Here is a 20,074-nt window from a genome sequence, read left to right on the forward strand (position 1 = left end):
GTACAGAGCAAATAATTTGTATAAATAACAATTTTTTAACAAGATTATCAGTAAACTATGTGCAATTTATGAAATTAATAAGAAAATGTGTAATTAATCATTATTTAAAATAAAAAGACGTATTTAATCGATACGTTGTAACGTGCTTCAGTATAAACACAAAGATGACACTGGATATATTGATTAGGAGATGCTACCATCTGATGAGTAACAAGCTCAAATTTTTCACTCACTTTGATTAACAAGTTATTTTCTATAATTTTTAATGTAGTTATTCCTTAATTAAATAAAATAATTCTATACGCTTGATATCGATGATTATTTTGTCCCAGAAGAATAAATTTTAATTACTTTTTAATAAATCATAAAAAGTAGCATAAAAATATGTACATTAAAATAAAATTTTTTTGTAATAATTTCGGAGAGTAAAGTAAAAAATTTAATAGCTAAAGTTTTAAGATAATCATCCTTTGTGCATAAAATATGCACTGTATACTTTGCGTTCAATATCTTTGTTTTGTGCAAATATTGCTATCAAACATTAAAATAATTATATAGAGCAAATAATAATCTTTATCAAAACTTTTTAAAGAAAAAAGTTAATTTCAACTTAATCAAAGTAAAGTAAGATTTTAAAATTGACACACATCGTGCATACAATCTATTGCACCTTTTGGGTCAACTCATACAGATAGAAAAAAGCACGAAGTTTGCCGCACGAAAAATAGAGATCAATCAAGATTAATGTCGCAACCTAACACATGCTTTGTAGCGTATTTAATAACTTTTTCTGGTCGCCAGATAAAAATCTCGTGGCAATGTCGGAGTATTCTTTAGACTCCTTAGAGAGCATTGAAGAAGATTCTTTAGAGAAGCATGTTTCGGCGAACAGTGATAATGATGATAAGAGTAACCTAAATGCAGTCAAATCTGACGACAAACTCGTGGAGAACACTTCGTTTAATTTAAATCCGATATTAGCCACGTCTTCTCCAAAGAAAGGTACGTAGATCTTAAATCAGCTTTGAATAATTGATTCTGAAAACAATATTTCTAATAAATCGTAAGATTCTAATAAAAAGTACTTAATATATTTTTGACAAGAAATTTTTTCGGTTTTAAAAAATGCTTTAATAGATTACACATAAAACTAATGTTTAAAAATTAAAATGTTAAAAATTGTGGTATTTGAAAATTATTTAATAAAATAAAATTTAATTTGGATAAATATTTTTTCAAATTTTTCTTCGAAAGGTAAAGTTGCATAAGATTAACATTTTATATTATCATTCTGTATCGGAAACGTTTCTCGCCTCTTTTCTTTAGCAAACGATAATTGCACGCGCGCATGTATGTGTGAGGAAAATGCGCGCATAATGAAAAAAAACAATGATGCCGCAACGGTGCTCCGCATAATGCAATTTGATTTACCATAATCCAGGAAGTCGTGGTTCTTGTTGAAGAACGGGCGAGTTATCCGGATATCGCGCGTTAATTAATTAATTAATGATCGGTGCACGGTACGCTGTAGCGGCGGTCGTCGGGAAGTCGATCGAACGAAAGTTCGATGGTAGTTTGAGGGCGCAGAGCCGAAGCGGGCGCAGAACCGTAGGCGATCGATCGCCTCGTTAACGACAATACCAATTATATAATATGAAGCGTAATGTCTGGTCGACTCGTGGTCGTTCGCAGTAATGTAAAACTCCGCGCGATAATTAAAGCAACGAGCAAAGTTAAAGGCAAAGCAGTGTTGGGTGTAACGTGGATAGAAAGGAAATCCCCTATCGATTCTAACAGAAAAAATAGGGGATGAGAGCCAGAGAATTTTATTATGTTCCAGAGACGGAAATTTGCTGGAAACATTAAGCATTAATGTAGATCGATGTTGGAAAAATAGAAAATTATATTATTACAAATCAATATTATAAGAAAATACGACCAGTTATATATGCCATTGTATAAATTGATAGCATTTAATGAATGTAATGTATAACATACGTAAATCGCGTAAATATTTATTTACATTAAGAAATAGAAAATTTCACGAATATCATATTCACAATTCCATATCGTTATAAAATGCTAAAAAAGTATTTACAACAATACTTTTACTTGCTTTAATTTTACTTAGTTTCCATAGAAATGTTTCCAGAAAGAGCGTCTTCTAATTCCAATGTTCTGACAATGTTTTAGACAATATGGCAGAGGCCAATGGAATCCAACAGTATGCGCGTGGGGACAGGTGTGCAAGCACAACCGGCGGCAGGAATTCGATAATTGCGAACGGAAGAGGATTCACCCGACGACAACGACGACGACAGGAATGTCGCGCGGCGCGGGACGAGTCGTGGCTTTGCATAAGAAAGAGGAACGACGTCGTCGAGGGGCATGAAGAGGAGGACGACGCGATTCGTCGTCGTCGTCGTCGTCGTCGTACGTCGAGACCGACGACGGAACGACGCTCCCCAGGGGCACGGAATTCTTCGTCAAAATGCAGTCTGCGCAACAGCCGGAGCGACATGAGAGCCGACAAGAAGCTTGACAATGTGTTCGCATCGCGGACCCAGAGTCGGGGCCCGGCTGGGACTGTCTCATATTTGGAGCTTTATCGTCGTAGATTTAGTTAGTCCCTAATGAGATAAGATCCCTTCTTCAGTCATACGCGCGAAGCAATGCTGAAACACGTCACCATGCCGTTCTCGCCGTCGACGGTGGATTCGATAAAAAGAACAAGACAAAATGCGATGCAATTTTCCCCAAGGACGTTTACTTTGTTTCGTGATTAGAAGCGGGATTTGCGTCGCGACACGGTGGAAAGGACAACGAGATTCCCAATCCGGCGGACGGATCTCGTTGGATAGCTTGACGTTCTTTTCTAAAGCGGCTAGGTTTTTATATTGTTTTTATTTAAATTAAACGCGAAAAGCCAGTATAATTTTGGGCTCCGTGTAATCTATCGCTTTGATCGCGGAAAAGAAAAGCATCGCGACAAGTGTATTAATTAAAAAATATTTTCATGAATGTAAAAGTTAAAATTACCATTTCCACAACAATGTAAAAAATCTCTTTTTTTTCTCAAGTAAGTTTTTAATTGAATTGCTTTCCATTTAGGAACTGTTGACATTGGATTATAAATGTGAATATGTGAAAAGTTTTTTTTTAATAAAAAGGAGTCTTTTCTATATAACTCACGGATCTCACGTGAATTTGTCGGAAATTTCCTCTTGCATGCATGAATCTCGACTACCGCTAACGTCGACCGACACGATGGGGTCGCGAATATTAAATCGTACGTTTGAGTTTTACTCAAACACATTGTTGTAAGGCATGGAATTTTATTTTGCGAGAGGCTTACCGCGAGGGAGATTCCACCGCGACGCGATGCAGGCATAGCTGCCACAGTTTCTACATATTACAGTGCGGCAAAGTTGCACGATGAAAAAAGTTACATTTTTATGAAAGGGGATTAAGCGTCCGCTCCCCGTAAAACATCTGAAACTTTCGCCGGAATTGCTCCATGTTCCTTTTGTGATGCATAAGTGTGTCTCAGGATTGTAAAGATAAAATAATATTATGCGCACAAAAATAATAATCCAGAATAATTTTAAAAATACCTCTTCTTAAAAAATATTACAAAATAAAATTTTCATATATTTATTATTTAATTCAAACAGAATAAATTAAATTAAAAGAAAATATTTTTTAGTAGAAATTGAAATGGTAATTTTAATACATTTGTGAAAATTTTCCTCAATAAGCACATTTTGTTAATCAGACACTTCTCTGAAGGGAAAATTTTCCAGTCTAAAAAATACGATGGCCCACCCTTGCTTTTAAAAATCCTGTCATCTTATAGAAGTATGACGTGCAAAACTTTTCAAGCACCATTCTCTTCAACGAAGAACCGTCGCTGCCTCGCGAAGTCGACAGCGTCATTTTTCATGTCGCTGTCCGCTACTTTTCACATCACTTTTCCTTTCCGCGTGGGATTCGCTCCCCCAAACTTTGTTGATGGGATATTAACCACGGTTAAACCAATTAAAATACTTGCGTGTGCGGTGATATTCGCGCGACAATTGTTCGCCGCTACGTTCGTCAAAGTTAATTTCGACTGCGTCATGCAGTCGGCACAGACGAAAAATTAGAATTGCCACGCCTCTTTTTTTATTCCTAGGCATTCTGAAGTGTCCGCACATTCGGTCCCCGGAGGGTTCCACTCTGTCGATTTGCGGCGACAGCCAGCTCGAGGAACTCAGCTTGGGTGAAGGTCGCCCGTCCCTTCCGGGCACCTCGAGGGACGACAGTAGCGAGCTTAGTTTCTATCGTCGCTTTGTCAAAGATCAAGCCGGAGTGACACGCACTACGCGATCCTGCGAAACGTCACGTCGAGGAACACCTTCGAATACCGTTTTTTCTGGTGTGAAATGCGAACGTAGCGTTTCGGACAGCAAGCTGAAGAAACCAAAGTATCGTCCATATACTATCGAAGAGTACAGGAGCCTATCGGTGTCAAGACCTGATCGATCACTGGGTCCTGATAAAGATGAAGTACAAGCAAAGGTGCGTTTTTACATACTTAATTAATCTAAAAATTAAATTTTAATTAAGTAGTAAAAAAAGTATGATGCAATATTGCAAAAATATATAGATGTAAGTCGAGAAATAAAATAATTGTATTTTTAGTGATATATAAATCAAAATTTCGACTTGAACAATTATCGTATGCGGCAATCTCTATAGAAAAGAGAATGTTTTTTATAATTTTTTTTCCGTTATACATTATAACAGATCAGTTACGAAATTTTGATGAATTTGACACAAGCGATAATTTTACGCCTTCCTATCTGTAGATTGTCTGGATAGATAGATTGTTCGGGCGAGATTTAGAGGCGCGGCACGCAATTCTCATTTCCGAAAACTTATCTGTCGCCCGCGTGTTCGATCAAAGTTTCCGGGACAAGGAAAGTTTCCTCGCTTCGATAATTCACGTTTTCTATATTGCTCTCTTGATAATGAGTATAAAAGTATTTTATATTACTCGGGAACGTCATTAAAACTTGGCGTGCCGAGTTCGCTTGCGCTTTTATCGCGAAATTTATCTTCGCCCGTTTCTTTTATCCTTATCCTTTTATCTCGCTGGAGATGTTTATTGCTGCGTCTTCGCCGTTAGTGTCCTCGATGTGAGGTAATTACGTTACGGACTGGATCGCACCGAGAGTACGTACGAGTTAATAAACAACGTTCTGTTGGCCCGACAAAGTTATACAGTTACGGCGCAGGAACGTAATGCCGATATTCAATTAATGCGATAATTTGATTATTTCTTCGGCATCATCGATACTCATCATCGACCGATACAGTTCATTGCAGCTCGTCTCGGTTGCAGCGCGCTTCGCAACTACACGCAAAACAACTTTGCAAAATCTCGGTAAGAAGAGTACAGAGTACAGTATGTATTTTAAACGTTGATTTGCGGTATAACAAGAAAAAAACTTCGACAGTACCCGATTTAACTAAATAAAAATACAGACGTGGAAAATTTTTGATACAAAATAAAAAAGCTCAGTACGAAATGGAAACTTCACCGCGCGATTTTATTTCGCACCGAGTTAACCTGTCGATAAATTGCCACGATCGGGAAAGACTTCCATTGGCGAAAAAGCGAAGCGAAAGAAACTCCGTCTAGTCGTATCGCGAGGACTCACGACGCAGTTAACACTTTCACGGAAGACCTAGCACTCCTCCGCCAAGGAGAGTTGCCTTGAGGACGCGCACGGCTTAGTAGCTTCAATCTAATAAGTACGCGACCCGTTCCGTAGAGCCCGGCGCGCTATTCAGTGCGCGTCTATTTCCTATTTTCTCAACGCGGATACGCAATATCTAATTAGAGGCTGCGTACGACAAATTGCAGTCTCGGCAATCGCGCGTGACGATGAGCGTCGCGAGTCTCATTCGCCCGTCTGTCCCGGCCGGGACGCGCCGGGGGACACACGCGAACGCGCAAGAGGCGCGCAGTTCGCCGCCGAAGCGAAAAATTCAATTCGCAAAGTACCTTAATTCGCTAATTGCGATAATCACTTTTCCGATGTAAAAGCAGAGGTGTGCTACACCGTAGCTCTCTCGGTGGCAACAGAATTGCGCCGTGTGAAGTGACTTGTTACAGTTTCAACGAAATCTTCAACTACTGTTCACAGAATCTGTAAATATTTCTCAAGTCTTCATAAATTCAACGGCTTAATATTATATTTTCTCCTTTTCTTGTGTGCATTTTTTCTTTCTATGAAATCTAATCTTTTGCGGATTTTACCGGATGTAAGGTGGAAACTTTGTGTACGAAATTTGTCCCTTAATACCTTGCACTAACTTTTCAGATTTTCTTCTCCACCTCGAGTTTAATCTCCTAGCTGCTTTAATATATGTTTTCTATACGACTCCAGAAAACTCTTGTTTAAGCCGTCAATAACCGAAAACTATTATTTGTACTGCTACTACTTTATACTACAAAAATATTGAAATTCTAATATTTTGTAGAAAGAATGTTAAACTTTAAAGTTTTTGATAGACAATAATATAATTTTCATAAATTAAAAGTATGATAACTAAAACGTAAGAAAATTTATTAAATTCTACAAAATTTACTAAAAAACATTCTAAAGCATCGTTCTAACTAACGGTATTTAATTTTCGTTGATATCCGCATCTTCCGCGCGCGTGAATCATCGCGATGTTGGTCGACGCAGGTGCCGAAGGGAAAATAGCTGTCGCTCTTATAATTGGAGAACGTAGTAAATTCCTGCAGCCTTTGAGCGGTGCGTTTCGACTGCCTGGGTGGTCCGTAAATTTTTTAGAGCACTTCCATCGCGGCCGGCGAAAGCAAGTTTGTATAGCGAGAGCTTTCCTTATACACCGTGCGCCAGTTGCAGAGCGATCAGTGTGTTTGTTCTCGCGATAGTCTGGAAGGAAGCGAAATTTCGTAGTTGCTCCGTCGTAGTGTTTTCGCGGGAAACAATTTTAGCAGATTGGAAATTAAAATTTCACGCGGCTTTGGGCGCGAGCACAGCCATCACCCGCCCCGAAATGTCGGAAACCCTTTCTCTTTAAGCGCGCCTCGGGACAAGTGGAAATGCTTCGTTACTCCATCACGGGCGCTCCCCAACATCGTTTCCGGGAGCCACGGGCGGAGATGCCGGGCCCGCGGTAAGAAGTTTCAAGGTGTTTCGCCTCCGACGAGCAAGGACGAAGACGCCGGCTTCCTTTTCCAAGCGCCGCGAGCGATCGAAAAACGAGCCCGATAAAACTTGTTTTGCGCGCATGCACATTTTCTATCGGTACAATTTGGCTATAAATTATATTAAGTTGACGTTACTTTTTTATATAAAAATGATCATATGCATGGAATTATCAATTAATTGCAATCGATAATTTTATTTAATACAATATTCAAAATAGGCTTGAAGATTTTTGTTATGTGAAATTATTAAAAATCAATAGTTTAGCCTTTCAGAACATGTATTTTTTAAAGTTTAAAGCAATTATAAACGGATGCAATAAATGATTTATATTTAATACAATTTACTGACCGGAAAAATATGAAATCATGAACGGTGACATGAACGGTGAAAATGTACAAAAGATTTCATTAAATAAAATATGATCAATTATAAATTTAACAAATTGCATCTTTAGATTAAAAATTAAAAAGAGAAATATTACTAATAAAGTTTCTCATTCAATTCCAAGTGCACTTTAATTTAATAGAATTTTAATTTAAATTTTAATCTCACGAAAATTCCAGTCAAATAAAAGATAGTGTCCAATTTAATCTTTACTGATTAAAACTTGATTTCGAATTGGTCAAAGCGTTCTATCATCTATAACTGAAAGCATGAGGTGCGCGCTTCACGTAGGACGTCGCAAAAGGGCGTTATCCGCAATTAGACGCTGTGGAAAACTGCGACACGTAAAGCCATAAAAAGCTTCAATCGCGCAATCGAACTTCGCCGATACCATCGTCCAAGTACAGACGAACAGGAATTTCCACTGTAACAGCGAACACCGTAGAGGGAAGACCGGACGCGGACTTTTATCCAGGTGTTTCTTATAAGCGCGCGCGCTCGTTGTACACTCGCAGGCTATTATCCGGGATTACCGGGCCCGCCCGGGCACGAGAGCAGATAAGTACGCCAATATACGGGAGCAAATTTGTTCCCGACGAAACCGCTACCGCCGCCGTCGAGGACAGTTTAAATGAAACGCTGGCAAATAAAGCCGCCGACGAGAAACGTCCGCGGAGATGACAGCAACGGAGATAAAGGTGTGAGACCGACATAATGTTCATGATTATAACGACTCTCGAAAGCTTGCGTTAATATTGCGTCCGGTAATTACGCGCGATATTAACTAGTAACCCTCGGCCCCTCGGTATTATCATCCTAGATGTCACCGATAAATAATCCAATTGAGGAAATGTTATCTTTAATGTTGTGTTTAACAAATGTTAAAATTCACGAGAGAGAGAGAAATTGTCCATAAAATAAACGTTTATCTTAGCTTTTAATTATTACAAGCAATTACTCAAATAATTACTTTAGTGTGTGTACTTGTGTAACAGATTATATTATGAAGCCCTACGTTTAGCACGTAAAATATAACTATATTACTATGACGCGTTTAATACAATCATGTTATTATAATATTATTAGTTAGTAAAACGCAATATATATAATTAATATCATGGTAATAAAAGTATAGACTCCAGTTCCTTATTTGACGGTAAATTTACGGTCAAATATTAGGCAAGGAGACGTGACGTGTCCGCATCGATATATCAGAAAATACGAAAGTCGTTCGTAGGCTCATCTATTTTTTACGAATTGCGCCGTTCGACTCATCGTGACTGGATCTACTCCTTCTGTCAAATGCAATTCCCTCCTTGGCTTTCCTCTCACTTTTATTTATCCGTCGCTCGCGCGATCGCTGCCCCTATCTTTTCTCTTATTTGTCACTCGGCTCGTCCTGCACTGTATTTCTTTCGGCTGTCCTATCCCGAAACCTCCTGCCGGCTTCTCCGTCATCGGCCTCGTTCGATGAGCATTTGCATAATCTACTTTGTATCGGATTCGAGTGGGTCGAGTTGGCAGCCTGCGATTTTCGATGCGGCTCGCTCGATCGATCTTACTGCGTCTGCAAAGACCCGGAGCGAGTTTGATAGTTTGCACTATCAAGAAGACATTCAATCTCTCTACATTCGACACTAAATACGACTCTCTGAATCTTGATAGAGAATCTTTTGCTAAATATATTTGTGTAACATCTTATCGATGCAGGCAACAAATTGGATTCAGTGGAAGATTGCGATGTTTAAAATTGTTATATCATTTGGTTAATTATACCATTTAAAGATATCAAATAAATAATATTTGATAAAATAATTCTGTCCATTGTTCCAAAAACACTTTTAGATATTTAGCTTAACAACATTTAGGGTCAATTTATTACGCTGAATTAATATTTGATGCTTTCGTGTTTGTCCTAAATATATAAGGACGAATTTCTGAATAAACAAGGGTGTAATTCATGTAATATTAAATGAATGTGGAATTGCGCTCAATAATTTCTCAGGTAATATCCTCCGAATGTCCTATATATCCTCTTATATTGATACTCTGTCCGAGATATAATATTTTTTGGAATCTATCTTTCGTTCGTATCGTTAATACATTTTTTATTAAAGTATAATACATTTTTTATTAAAGTATAATACATCTAGACGAATGTTGAGATCTACTATTTTCACTATTATTACGGAAATACATAAATGTATAGAAGTCTGTATCAGTACTGCACCAGACTTCGTTATACGGAGAAAGATATTACACGTACGTCGTGTTTACTTGCACTTTTGTCGGCGTATGCCTTCTCACAGCAAACAGTAATCTACAACCACATCTGTCCGCAAATTTGCGGCCGCCGGTATACTCTTGCATGCACACAAGTGCAGACATATGCGGAGGGGCTATCCCCTCGTCGTTCAACTCTCGCAAAAAGTAAATAAAGCCTTTAGTCAGACGTAGAGCGTCGGCGTGTTTAGCTTGAAAGTTTCACCAGACTGGACTGATAGTAGTAACAGTAGTAGTAGTGATAGTAGTAGTGGTAGTGGTAGTAGTAGTAGTAGTAGTAGTAGTAGTAGTACTAGTAGTAGTAGTAGTAGTAGTAGTAGTAGTAGTAGTAGTAGTAGTAGTAGCAGTAGTAGTAGTAGTAGTAGTAGCAGTAGTAGTAGTATATGTAGTAGCTTCAGGGGTTGTTTGTTGTTGCAGAGAGAATGGCTGATGCGCCGGAGATCGTATGGGGACTCGGTTAGCGTTCGCAATCGTGAGTTGATACTACAGCAGACAAGAAAACTCAAGGTACGAAAATGCATCCGCGCGTTCCGATGGATTGCCGCGGTTTAATTTAGGCATAAGAGGTCAAGTCGATAGCTACGATGATTCTGTGTCGTTACTTTGCAACATTCAAAAACTACATCGCCATTAAGCTTATACATGATTAATCGCTCATTGTGTAATTTTTCGCTACTACAGTAACGAAGCTGAATTTAATTTATTTGCTTTAAAATATTATTCATTTTTTTTATTTTAATTGGTTTTCCTCCAGTTATGTTAAATATTTTGTACTATATGAAGCAAATCGGAAAAAATATGAATAGTTTAATATTAATAATATATAACTAATATTTATATTAATTATATTTAATATTAAAATATTGATATTAACAATTTGCCACTGAATTCCAGAGCTAATTTGAAGTATAAAATAGTTATATTCTGTTTTCTCCCTGATATATATAGATATTTGTATTTATTTATTTATTTATTTATTTATTTATTTATTATAAAAATCTAAAGAAATTTTAAACAGCACGAACAGGAGTATCATATCGTGCTTTACATAATTAAGTGTCTCCTGATTCTCACGCACGAAGTGTTGGTACACATCTTCGATCGCGGTCGTGCGACGCACGCAAGTAGGGGCGTCTTATAGCCCGCACCCGAGCATGTACTCGTCCGAGGAATCCGGGCATTATCGGAAACGAGATTCCGGAAAGTTTCGTTCTTCGTCCGGAGTTCACGTTATGCATATCTGAGGACTCGTAATTGCGTTTCTGCGGGAGGAGTTCGTCGCTTTTCCGCGACTCGCGGCGGAAACGCTAATCACGATCGAGTTGCCGGCCGACCGTCCGGCGGAATATAATACCGTAAAAAATAATGGGCGAGGCGAGAGTCGCGGCTCGTGCTTGATAAATTAGCATCGATGGCATTCGGTCCCGTTACGGTCGATATTTAATTGCCAATTAGAGGACGCAAAAGAGGCATTGCTGACAGGCGCTGGTTCGTTTTACCCGGCGCCACTCGTGAGAGTCAAGCCTCGTAATGACCGGCCGCAAGATTTATAAACGAAATTAATTACGTACGTACCCGCCTCCACGTTAACAATGCCTGGATCGTATTTTTTTTTGCTCATCCCCTTTCTATATTCTATTTCGTCGCTCGTTCCATCTTTCCGCAACAACGTATCTTGTTCCGTCGCTCGCCATTATCTATTTCGGTCTTACTGTCACATTGATTTCTCGTTTCATTTTGCCACCGCGATTTCTAACTATAAAATATTTGTAACTATCATTCTATTTATTCGTAAAAATTTATAGAGATAAAAAATAGAGATAAAAAATATTGCATTAACTTTGCCTCTTATTTATCTTCGTAAGCAATTGAATTCGCAGGATATAAGTTATATCCTGTACGCGTATTCTGTCTAGCATTTTATATTTTTCTGCTCCATCACTATAGATTGATAGATTAATATTCGACGATGCTTTTATTTACGCGAAACTCTTTGTTTTCAGTCTACCAATCTGATCTGTATTACAGCCCGATACTTCCAATTCATACGATGGCGCGCTACAACTCCGATATTTTTATGTATGAAATTTATTATGCATCAAGAAGAGAACGGGGTACGTTAGAAGACGCGTTGCGATTCGCAAGAAGAAAGATATCGGGAACGCGCCGCGGAGAGAGTCTCGTCGAGACAAAATATTCATAACGGTAGAATGAAATTCCGCCGGGTCGGATCCTCCATTCGCGCTTCCACTCCCGGGATACAATTCCCAGGAATAACTTAGTTTCGTATCGGCCGCGGCTAAGTCAATTGCACTTTGGCAACTTGTATTCAATTATTCCATTTCAACCGAGAATGCGCTCACGACCTGATCTCGCGAGATTACAAAGGTTCGAGCTTAACGATTATTCGCGTGGAACGCCGCGCCGTCGTTGCCGTGCTACGTGTGTTTCCACTTGGCCGACCAACGTCGGAAGAATCTACTGTGTGTACACAACGGTAGCATCGCATTACTTCGACCGTTACGTTAAGGCTCGAAACTTTTAGTTTCGCGAATTATAAAAGTAACGGAAATTGTACGTCACATCGATTCGCGACGTAGTATCGCGTTACATCGTCCGTTCTGTCCAAGGTGCCTTTTATTTAAATTTCGCGAATTATAAGAGTAACGGCAATTTAGCGCTGCATCGATTCGCAGATAGGCGATGTAAACGTGCTGCGAATTCGTCCAATTTTCTCATGCAAATACCGAATCTTGATCAAGGCTGCAGAAGCAATTCACAATATTGCTTTAACATCTACTGGAAGCTCCGTTAATGAACGTACGCTGCAACGTTTGTTCGTGAGAATGTTCCTTGTACTTTAATGAATTGTGTGCTAAATTAGAAATAATACTGACTGGCTAAAATTTTAATTCAGCCGGATTCTTAGTGAATACATTTTGGCTTATTCAAGATTATTTCTTCAATAACTTGTATATATAAATTAATATACAGAATACATTAAAAAAGTAGCACAACTTGGAATAAATTATTAAAAATAGCTAAACAATAAATTTAATAAATAAAGTAAAGAAAAAATAAATAAAATAACAACTAAGAATAATAATGTTAACAAAACATAATTTGGTGGAGTATAATTATTAAAATTTTTTGCAACTTTCTAATGATTATCTATTATCGATTTTCAACGTACATAAAACATTTCATTATTCAAATAATTAGATACTGAACTTTTTATCGTCTACATGTTGTTTATTTGTTGCCAAGATCTTAGTATTCCGCAGATTAAGTTCGCGTATGAGATGTAAGACGCGATCAGCGTCGAGCTCGAGTAACGAACGAGCAGCTCGTATAGAAGCAGCCCTAGTCGAAGTACCGCTATATCCGCACGTAAATTCAATTATACGTACAAAGCTACTACTGTGGACCGCAACGACCACGAGCGTAGGCAGAAATTGAGGGTATGAGAGGCGAATAGAAGGGAATAGCGGCGCTCCGCATGTGGATGAACCTATGCTATGCCTCTCACAAGGAGAAGTAGCCTCATGACTCGCATACTACGGCACAAATTTCACTTGTAGTGTGTTTCCTGTATCGGAATACATCGTCTGACATTGATCTTGGCGTGACGAGAGGAGCGGGGCGATATTAACTTCATTTAGGCTTAAACATCCATGCGAATTAAGTTTAATTGCCGTTTGTGATTTACTTCTTTTAATTTGATTTATTTTTAATTTTTGCTCTGCGCGCGGAGGGACGAAGTTAATCTTCGACGCCCTCCAGAAACAAAATATTGTTGGAAGATTGTTACTTTAACGGAGAATAAATTTTATAATGCAAAATTATACAATGTCTTCAAAACTTTGAAAGTGTTATATCATTTATCTCATTTATTTCATAACGCGAAACGTCAATAGTTTAATCCTCACGCGATGTCGATATTAAAATAAAATATGACACTCGTCCTGCATATCATTCCTACTGGAAAAGGCTCGCGGGGTTATTGACGACGGCGCGGGGCAAAGTGTAAAATCACGGTCCGTGAATATCATTTGATTCTTCCGTCTTTTCTTCCTATTTATCCGATCAAAGCGACCCACCCACTCGTCCCGCGAGCACTTATCCTCTTTGTGTTCACAGACAAGACGCGCCATCGCTCAAAAATGTTTCTTACCCTCTTTGAAGGATCGGGACGACGGTGCCTCAAAGGTAAATTGAGCCCCTTTTGCGACCTCATCCTCCGATATTCCGGTTGACTTTCAGCCGAAGGACGTCGCGCAATTATTCGCGTACCTCCGTAACGGAGCGAAGAGGCTGAAGAAGGTCGCAAAAGCAGCAGCGACTCGAAGATCATCATCGATGGGTAACATTGTCTTGTTTATCGCAGGACCGTGAAAACTTGAGGATCGTCGAGACGGTCGACGCGACACAGAAGAGTCTCTTAAAGCGTCCTGCCAGATACCGAAAGGGAACGGTCACCGCGAACCAAGTATCAAAGAGCGAAACGCTCGAGAAAACGTCGAGTTTCGACTCATCGTTCGTTTCACACGCCGCCTTCGAGGACCTAGAAATGTTGCAACAGCGTCATTTGCAAGAAAAGGAACTGGCGGATCGTCTCATGCGTCAAGCATTGAATTCTTGAGATTGATTCGGATAAGTAGAACGGCCGCTACAAATACAATGTCCAGTTATTTTCTCTCGCTATTGGTGTATCGCTGTTCCATCTAACAAACCATTTTTACAACTAAAAATTGATATTTTTGTCGTGGTTTACTTTCCGTTATGTTATCGACGTATGTTTATCCACCGTTTACCTTGTTTACGCATACACGCACGTCCGTTTTCCACCACATTTTTACATCTGTTGAGGGGACTCTTTGTATGTTTCGACGCGCGACAAACGTTTTACATCGCGTGGCGCGGCTCAATTTAAACGAAACGACACCATTACAGTTCATTGTGCACGGATGGACTCGCTATGCGGAATGTCGCAATATCGATCGTCCGTTTCCGCGGACGGATGTCCTTATTTTTGACCGTGTCGCGCGATCCAAGTTTCTTGCAAGTTGACCCGGCCGCGCGAGTTCCCGTCAAGAACTCTCACCCACACTTTGTCGCACGCGCGCGTTTATATTGTCGAGACGCGGCTGGCGGACTTGGCAGGCCGACGAGGCACCCGTAAATAAATTGCACCCGTACCCGGGAGATTAGTCTGAGGATAAAATATTTAAACTTAATTCCATCCGAATAAATAATTCACTCAATGTTATCCGGGGGGTTCGTATGCCCGCCATATCGTTACCCTCTTGATGTCGCGACGAGAGTCGCAACGGTAATACGTACGGACATAAATACGAACACATATGTGCGAAACGCCGCGAAATATTTTCGAGATTACATCCCGTTGCATTATTACAGAAGCTTGAAATTTTAGCAATTATCGCGAAAAAATTGGGTCACTTTTTCAAAATGTCAAACTGTTTTTTTTAATATACTGCAATTATTTGTCTACTATATTTATTTTGAAACCAAGCAATGTGGTTTCTGAACTTCTGGAAATATTTCTTATACAAATAATTCATACACAAATGCTATCCAATGAGTTTGTTTGTTTTTCCATTTAAATCGCGCTAAGTTTGCCATATTTTCAGATATTTTTACGAACTGCGCTCGTCGGCATGCAAAACGAGCGTATGGTACGTAACTGACGTGTTCTGCAAACTTGTCTCTACGGTTCCGGAATTATTCAAAGTTCTTTTTACGTACTTTCTCCGATTACGATCGTGCGGAAAACGAGCGTTTGCCAAGAGCAACCGAGTTGCGCTCGAGATGGTTGGAGCCGACGAGCAACGAGAGAGCATTTTTATCGGCTATGATCCACGGTGCTCTACGTGGCCGACTTAAACTTAAAGATCTGGAAAATTAGCGACCGTAAAATTCGCTCCCTCCGCGCTGCGGCTGCTCTCCTGAATATGTAAACGCTCTACTATTATTTGGGGAGATGATTCCACCGCCACGGTCACGGCTAAAATCCGTTATTACGCCTCTATAATCAAGCGCTGTTCCTGAACGATTCATCGCCTGCGGTCGAAATTACTTTTCAGCTTCTGTACAGAAGCGCCCACGCATTTTCTTGTCCTTCAATTAACGATTTGCTGAAATATTCTAATACCTTTTTCCATTTTACGACACGTCGGTTTTATTTGATTTTCTTCCTGACTTGCAGCAATTTTTGCATTTAAATAATTTTTAGATTTCAATAATTTTAATAATGTGTGTGTGTTCCTCAATAAGGATCAATGATAAAACTTGATTTGAATCTGAAATTACTTTCAATATTTTTTGTAAGAACAGACGAATTAATGTAATGCATGTAACTTGTAAGCAAGATAAGAGAAACATGGGTAGAAATTGTTTTATTATTTCTGCGTGCTTTTTACAAAATTATGAATTATATATAAAATTAACTGCATAATTAGAAAACATACTATATATTCCCAGTAGGCAACCAACTGCTCGCTCCTACTCCACGCTATTCTGTCCTACTCGACCTGTATCGCGGCGGTAGACCTTCTTCGCGGAATAACAGGAGATAGCGCGGCGTTACCCTCGCGTTGAGGGTTGATCGATCCACTGGTTGCGCGCGCGCTCGTCGCATGCGCGGAATAAAGCCGCCGACACGCCGTTGAGTTGCACGCACCGCAAGCGAGAGAGAGGCCGCCGCCGACCGATAACTCGCGCCCGAGAGGCCCCGGATCCGTAAATAAACGCACGAGTCTTCCTCCTTTTTTCCCCTTTGAACGTGTCGCACGCGGCGGGAAAGACTCTCGCGGGCGTGGTCGCGCGTGGTCCGCCGTGCGAGCCGATCGGGCGAGCGGTCAGCTCGCGGCGCGCGACGTCATCGGCGTCGTCCGTTGGGACGTGCCACGTCGATGGTACCACCGGCGGCGGCGGATGTACGGTGAGCGTCAATCCGGGTCGGCCGACTACGCCATCAGGCTGCCGCCAAGCGGGGAGGAAGTCTGTCTCGCGTGTCAGCACACATCAATGGTTCAGGTGAGTAAAGCGAAGTACGAGAGGTGTGCGGCGGTGATAACCGAGGGATGAAGGACAGCACGCGAGAGCTGCGCGGTGCTCGTCGCGGTGAAGGAAGGTGGAGGAGTGCCGTTCGCCTTGCTTGTTACGTTCCCCGCCGCTGGCGGACGTCAGCTGTAGCCGACGATAAGCGCACGGGGCGAGATGTCGCCACTCGAGACGAAGCAACCCTCACGTGCTTGTAGAAATAGCCTCGGTTGTTCTTGGTTTCCACCGATTGTTCTATTTTTCTTTTTTTTTTTTCCCGTTTATTTTGGCATACTTCGGACTGCCGTGTTTCTGAGAATTTGACATCTGTCAAACGCTAATTTTTAATTTATGTTTTAAGTTCATGCGAGCTATACGATAATTTGTAGTGCGGTAACTTGGCAGTTATGCTTCACTAGTCTATAATTCGTAATTTATGACGTTGATATATCGTCTTTTTGCGCAAGCGATGTGTGCTTCGTTCGTGATAGATACTCGTTATCTACTTATATCCGTTGTCAGTGACCGAGATATTCTTCAGTAGGCACACTTATAAGATTATAAATCGAGCCGGAAATTCTTTATCGTTTTATAGCTTATAGCTACAGGATGTCACACTGTTGACAAATGATAAGAATGTTGGAGCATTATGTCCGGTAAATTCGCATCATGTTGAGTAATTGATGGCACCAAATAAAACAAGATAAGTAGAACAAAACAAAAATCACAATGTAAATTTTTATATCTAAAGCAGTATACGGTATAATAAAATAGTACGAAATAAAATTTTCAAACTGCAAATTCCGAGAAATATAAATTCACGAATTGTCTCGTAGTTCGCAGTTCGTGTAATAAAATCGTACACATCGAATAGCGTCGCCTTAAGTGCAAAGAGCGTTAGCTCGTAATCGCGTAATCATATAATCCCTATAACAGCATCCAGCTTGCATTCGCGCCATGCCATGAAAATCGCATCGTATTTTATCGAAGACTATTAATCCGTAACGATCTGAAGAAGCGATTCTCGAGCGCGAGAGAGGATGAGCGAAGCGCGCGGGATAAACCCTCAGAGTCCCGGTCCTATAGTGGCCTTTTATGTAAATGGATAATGGTTCTACAGCGGTCGGCTGAGTTCCTAGACGCCGAGAACGTTGCAACTGCCGAAGGGCAGTTCATTAACTGCCAGACGCCGGGGTTCGATGAGAGAGCTACGGCTCGGGAGAGAGGCGAACGGCTTTGAAGTGGCAGCCGCCTCGCGGGCGTCCAACGCGTAACAACGAGAATTATCTTCTATTTCTCTCTGTTCGCCTGCCCTCCATCCGGCATCCGCTTATGCTCATCCATCCCTTAACGCGCGCGCATCCATACAAGGATACCTGACGCTCCGTTGATTGGGGCGCTTCAAGCGAGGCAATAATCGCGCCAGTATCCGGTCCTATGAAAGCTGTCTTAATGAATTGACGCGGACGAGAAGTGTTGTGATACGCACGCTTTCATATTCATCGGGCATTATTCTAACAATACTGCCGCGACAGAAGAGCAATTGTCGGCTTATACTAATTATGCGAAGAAACGAGGCGACAGTTCCATTTCCGCCGATTGAGTCGCTCTAAATAAATCGAAGAAAAACAGAAGAACACGTGCAACATCACCGGTAGTATAATTTACATTTTATCGATATATGACATGAAAAAAATATAAAACGTTATATCGTTATTTATATATTGCCTATTTATTTAGTTAAATATAATTGTCCAAGGATATTTATTATAATTTTGTCAATCAAAAACTTTGTGACTAATTAATTTTATTGTTTCAAACTGTAGCGATAATGACGATTGTGTGTTCGTGCGATAATGAAGGACGATTAGCAGTTCAATGTACAACTGCCACAAACTACTGCAATTTAAATGTGCTTAATACGACTTTTCAAACCGCTATTATCTCCGCGGGAGATGACCTGGACTCGAGAGGCGATCTCTGTAAAATGCTGTTAATATTTTCCGCGCCATTAATATTTCAATACAAGTTTCAGAGTTTTACACCGAGTAACGTCGTTCGCGCTGAAATGGCGACTGCTATATGCGCACTCTCGCCACAGTTCATAGCGGGATCACGGGTTACGACAGCTTATCTAATGACTCCCTATCGAAATAACTGCCAACGGCGTAATTATCGTCCGCCTAGCGCACAAACAAAATTTGCCGAACGTGAACGATGATTTTATCCATATTTTACGCTTCCATAAGCATGTATATTTTATAAATGCTCGTGGAACCGCCCTAGGTTTTTTTCCTAATTGCAGATTCATCGCGCGTTAACTCTGCTGCATTGTCCCCGTTAATTATCGGCGCGGCTCATCACTCCACCTGGCAATTATTAACGAATAATTAACAGCGTTTCATTAACGGCCATGTCAATACTGGCGATTATTTATTTAAACCGCGATTATTTATGTTTTAATTGCGGCGCGTTTATTATTGCACATCGGGCGCGAGGTCCTCTTCGCGATGAACCAGCCAACGAATTTGTCATCGCACTAATGGTTTTTACGCAGGTACTAATAATAAGGGGCATTAAGTTTGTCATGTCGAATAATTGTTATATTCGCAAATATTAAGAGAAACAAATTATCGTGAATGGTACATATAATTATTCGCGGATCACATCGATAATGATGATAATAATTACCTTATAAATTTCCTACCTTCTACATGCACACGTCGTGCACATTCAGCGGAAAACATTTAAAAAGCGCTGCATCTAATGTAATATTTCTTTTAAAATATTATAATTATTTTCATTGCTTTGATCTTCTCTCATTACGTACATCGATATTCGCGCAATAATTGGCTGCCGCCGTACATTGGATAAAACATCGAAGGTTTCCATATACATATCCATATCTCTGCAGTGAATAATTAAAATGAGCGATTCGTAGACAGACTCGCATCCAAAAATGCTACAGATAAATATAGAAAAATAAAAATTTAATATTTGCAATAGCGGAACAGTGAATTTTTCATTAGGCCAATCAGCCGTCGCGACCCGCTAAGCGCAAAATGTTATAATATTTGTCAGATAATTATTGAAAATATTACAATTTTCATCTA

The 20,074-nt window shown here is 40.1% G+C and overlaps 3 protein-coding genes across 4 annotated transcripts in view; 2 read left to right on the plus strand and 1 right to left on the minus strand.

Moving 5' to 3' along the window:
- Positions 1-20,074, minus strand: part of LOC105670042 (dipeptidase 1) — a 126,965-nt gene that overhangs the window by 6,691 nt on the left and 100,200 nt on the right. The window lies entirely within an intron of this gene.
- Positions 574-15,811, plus strand: LOC137000968 (uncharacterized). The gene is made up of 6 exons (XM_067358619.1): positions 574-1,002; positions 2,194-2,622; positions 4,175-4,560; positions 10,317-10,406; positions 14,040-14,108; positions 14,287-15,811. The coding sequence occupies exons 1-6, from the start codon at positions 762-764 to the stop codon at positions 14,539-14,541; spliced, it is 1,470 nt and encodes a 489-aa protein (XP_067214720.1). The 5' UTR covers positions 574-761; the 3' UTR covers positions 14,542-15,811.
- The window catches only part of LOC105670041 (beta-1,4-glucuronyltransferase 1), a 30,175-nt gene continuing 26,279 nt past the window's right edge, over positions 16,179-20,074 (plus strand). Inside the window, exon 1 of one of the 2 annotated variants that reach the window (XM_067358620.1) lies at positions 16,179-16,955. In XM_067358620.1, coding sequence (XP_067214721.1) covers positions 16,854-16,955 — 102 coding nt within the window. In that variant the 5' untranslated portion in view covers positions 16,179-16,853. The remainder of the gene's footprint in view (positions 16,956-20,074) is intronic. The other variant, XM_012363336.2, reaches the window with a different exon arrangement.

Source organism: Linepithema humile, chromosome 7 (assembly GCF_040581485.1).
Source record: "Linepithema humile isolate Giens D197 chromosome 7, Lhum_UNIL_v1.0, whole genome shotgun sequence".
In the NCBI taxonomy this organism is placed as follows: domain Eukaryota; kingdom Metazoa; phylum Arthropoda; class Insecta; order Hymenoptera; family Formicidae; genus Linepithema; species Linepithema humile.

What these genes read in the sequence shown, in the direction of transcription:
- LOC137000968 (XM_067358619.1), top strand. Translation starts at nt 762, where the DNA reads ATGCTTTGTAGCGTATTTAATAACTTTTTCTGGTCGCCAGATAAAAAT. An exon ending in AGCAGACAAGAAAACTCAAG is followed by an intron (nt 10,407 to 14,039) that starts GTACGAAAATGC and finishes TTGTGTTCACAG; the next exon opens with ACAAGACGCGCCATCGCTCA. An exon ending in GGGACGACGGTGCCTCAAAG is followed by an intron (nt 14,109 to 14,286) that starts GTAAATTGAGCC and finishes TGTTTATCGCAG; the next exon opens with GACCGTGAAAACTTGAGGAT.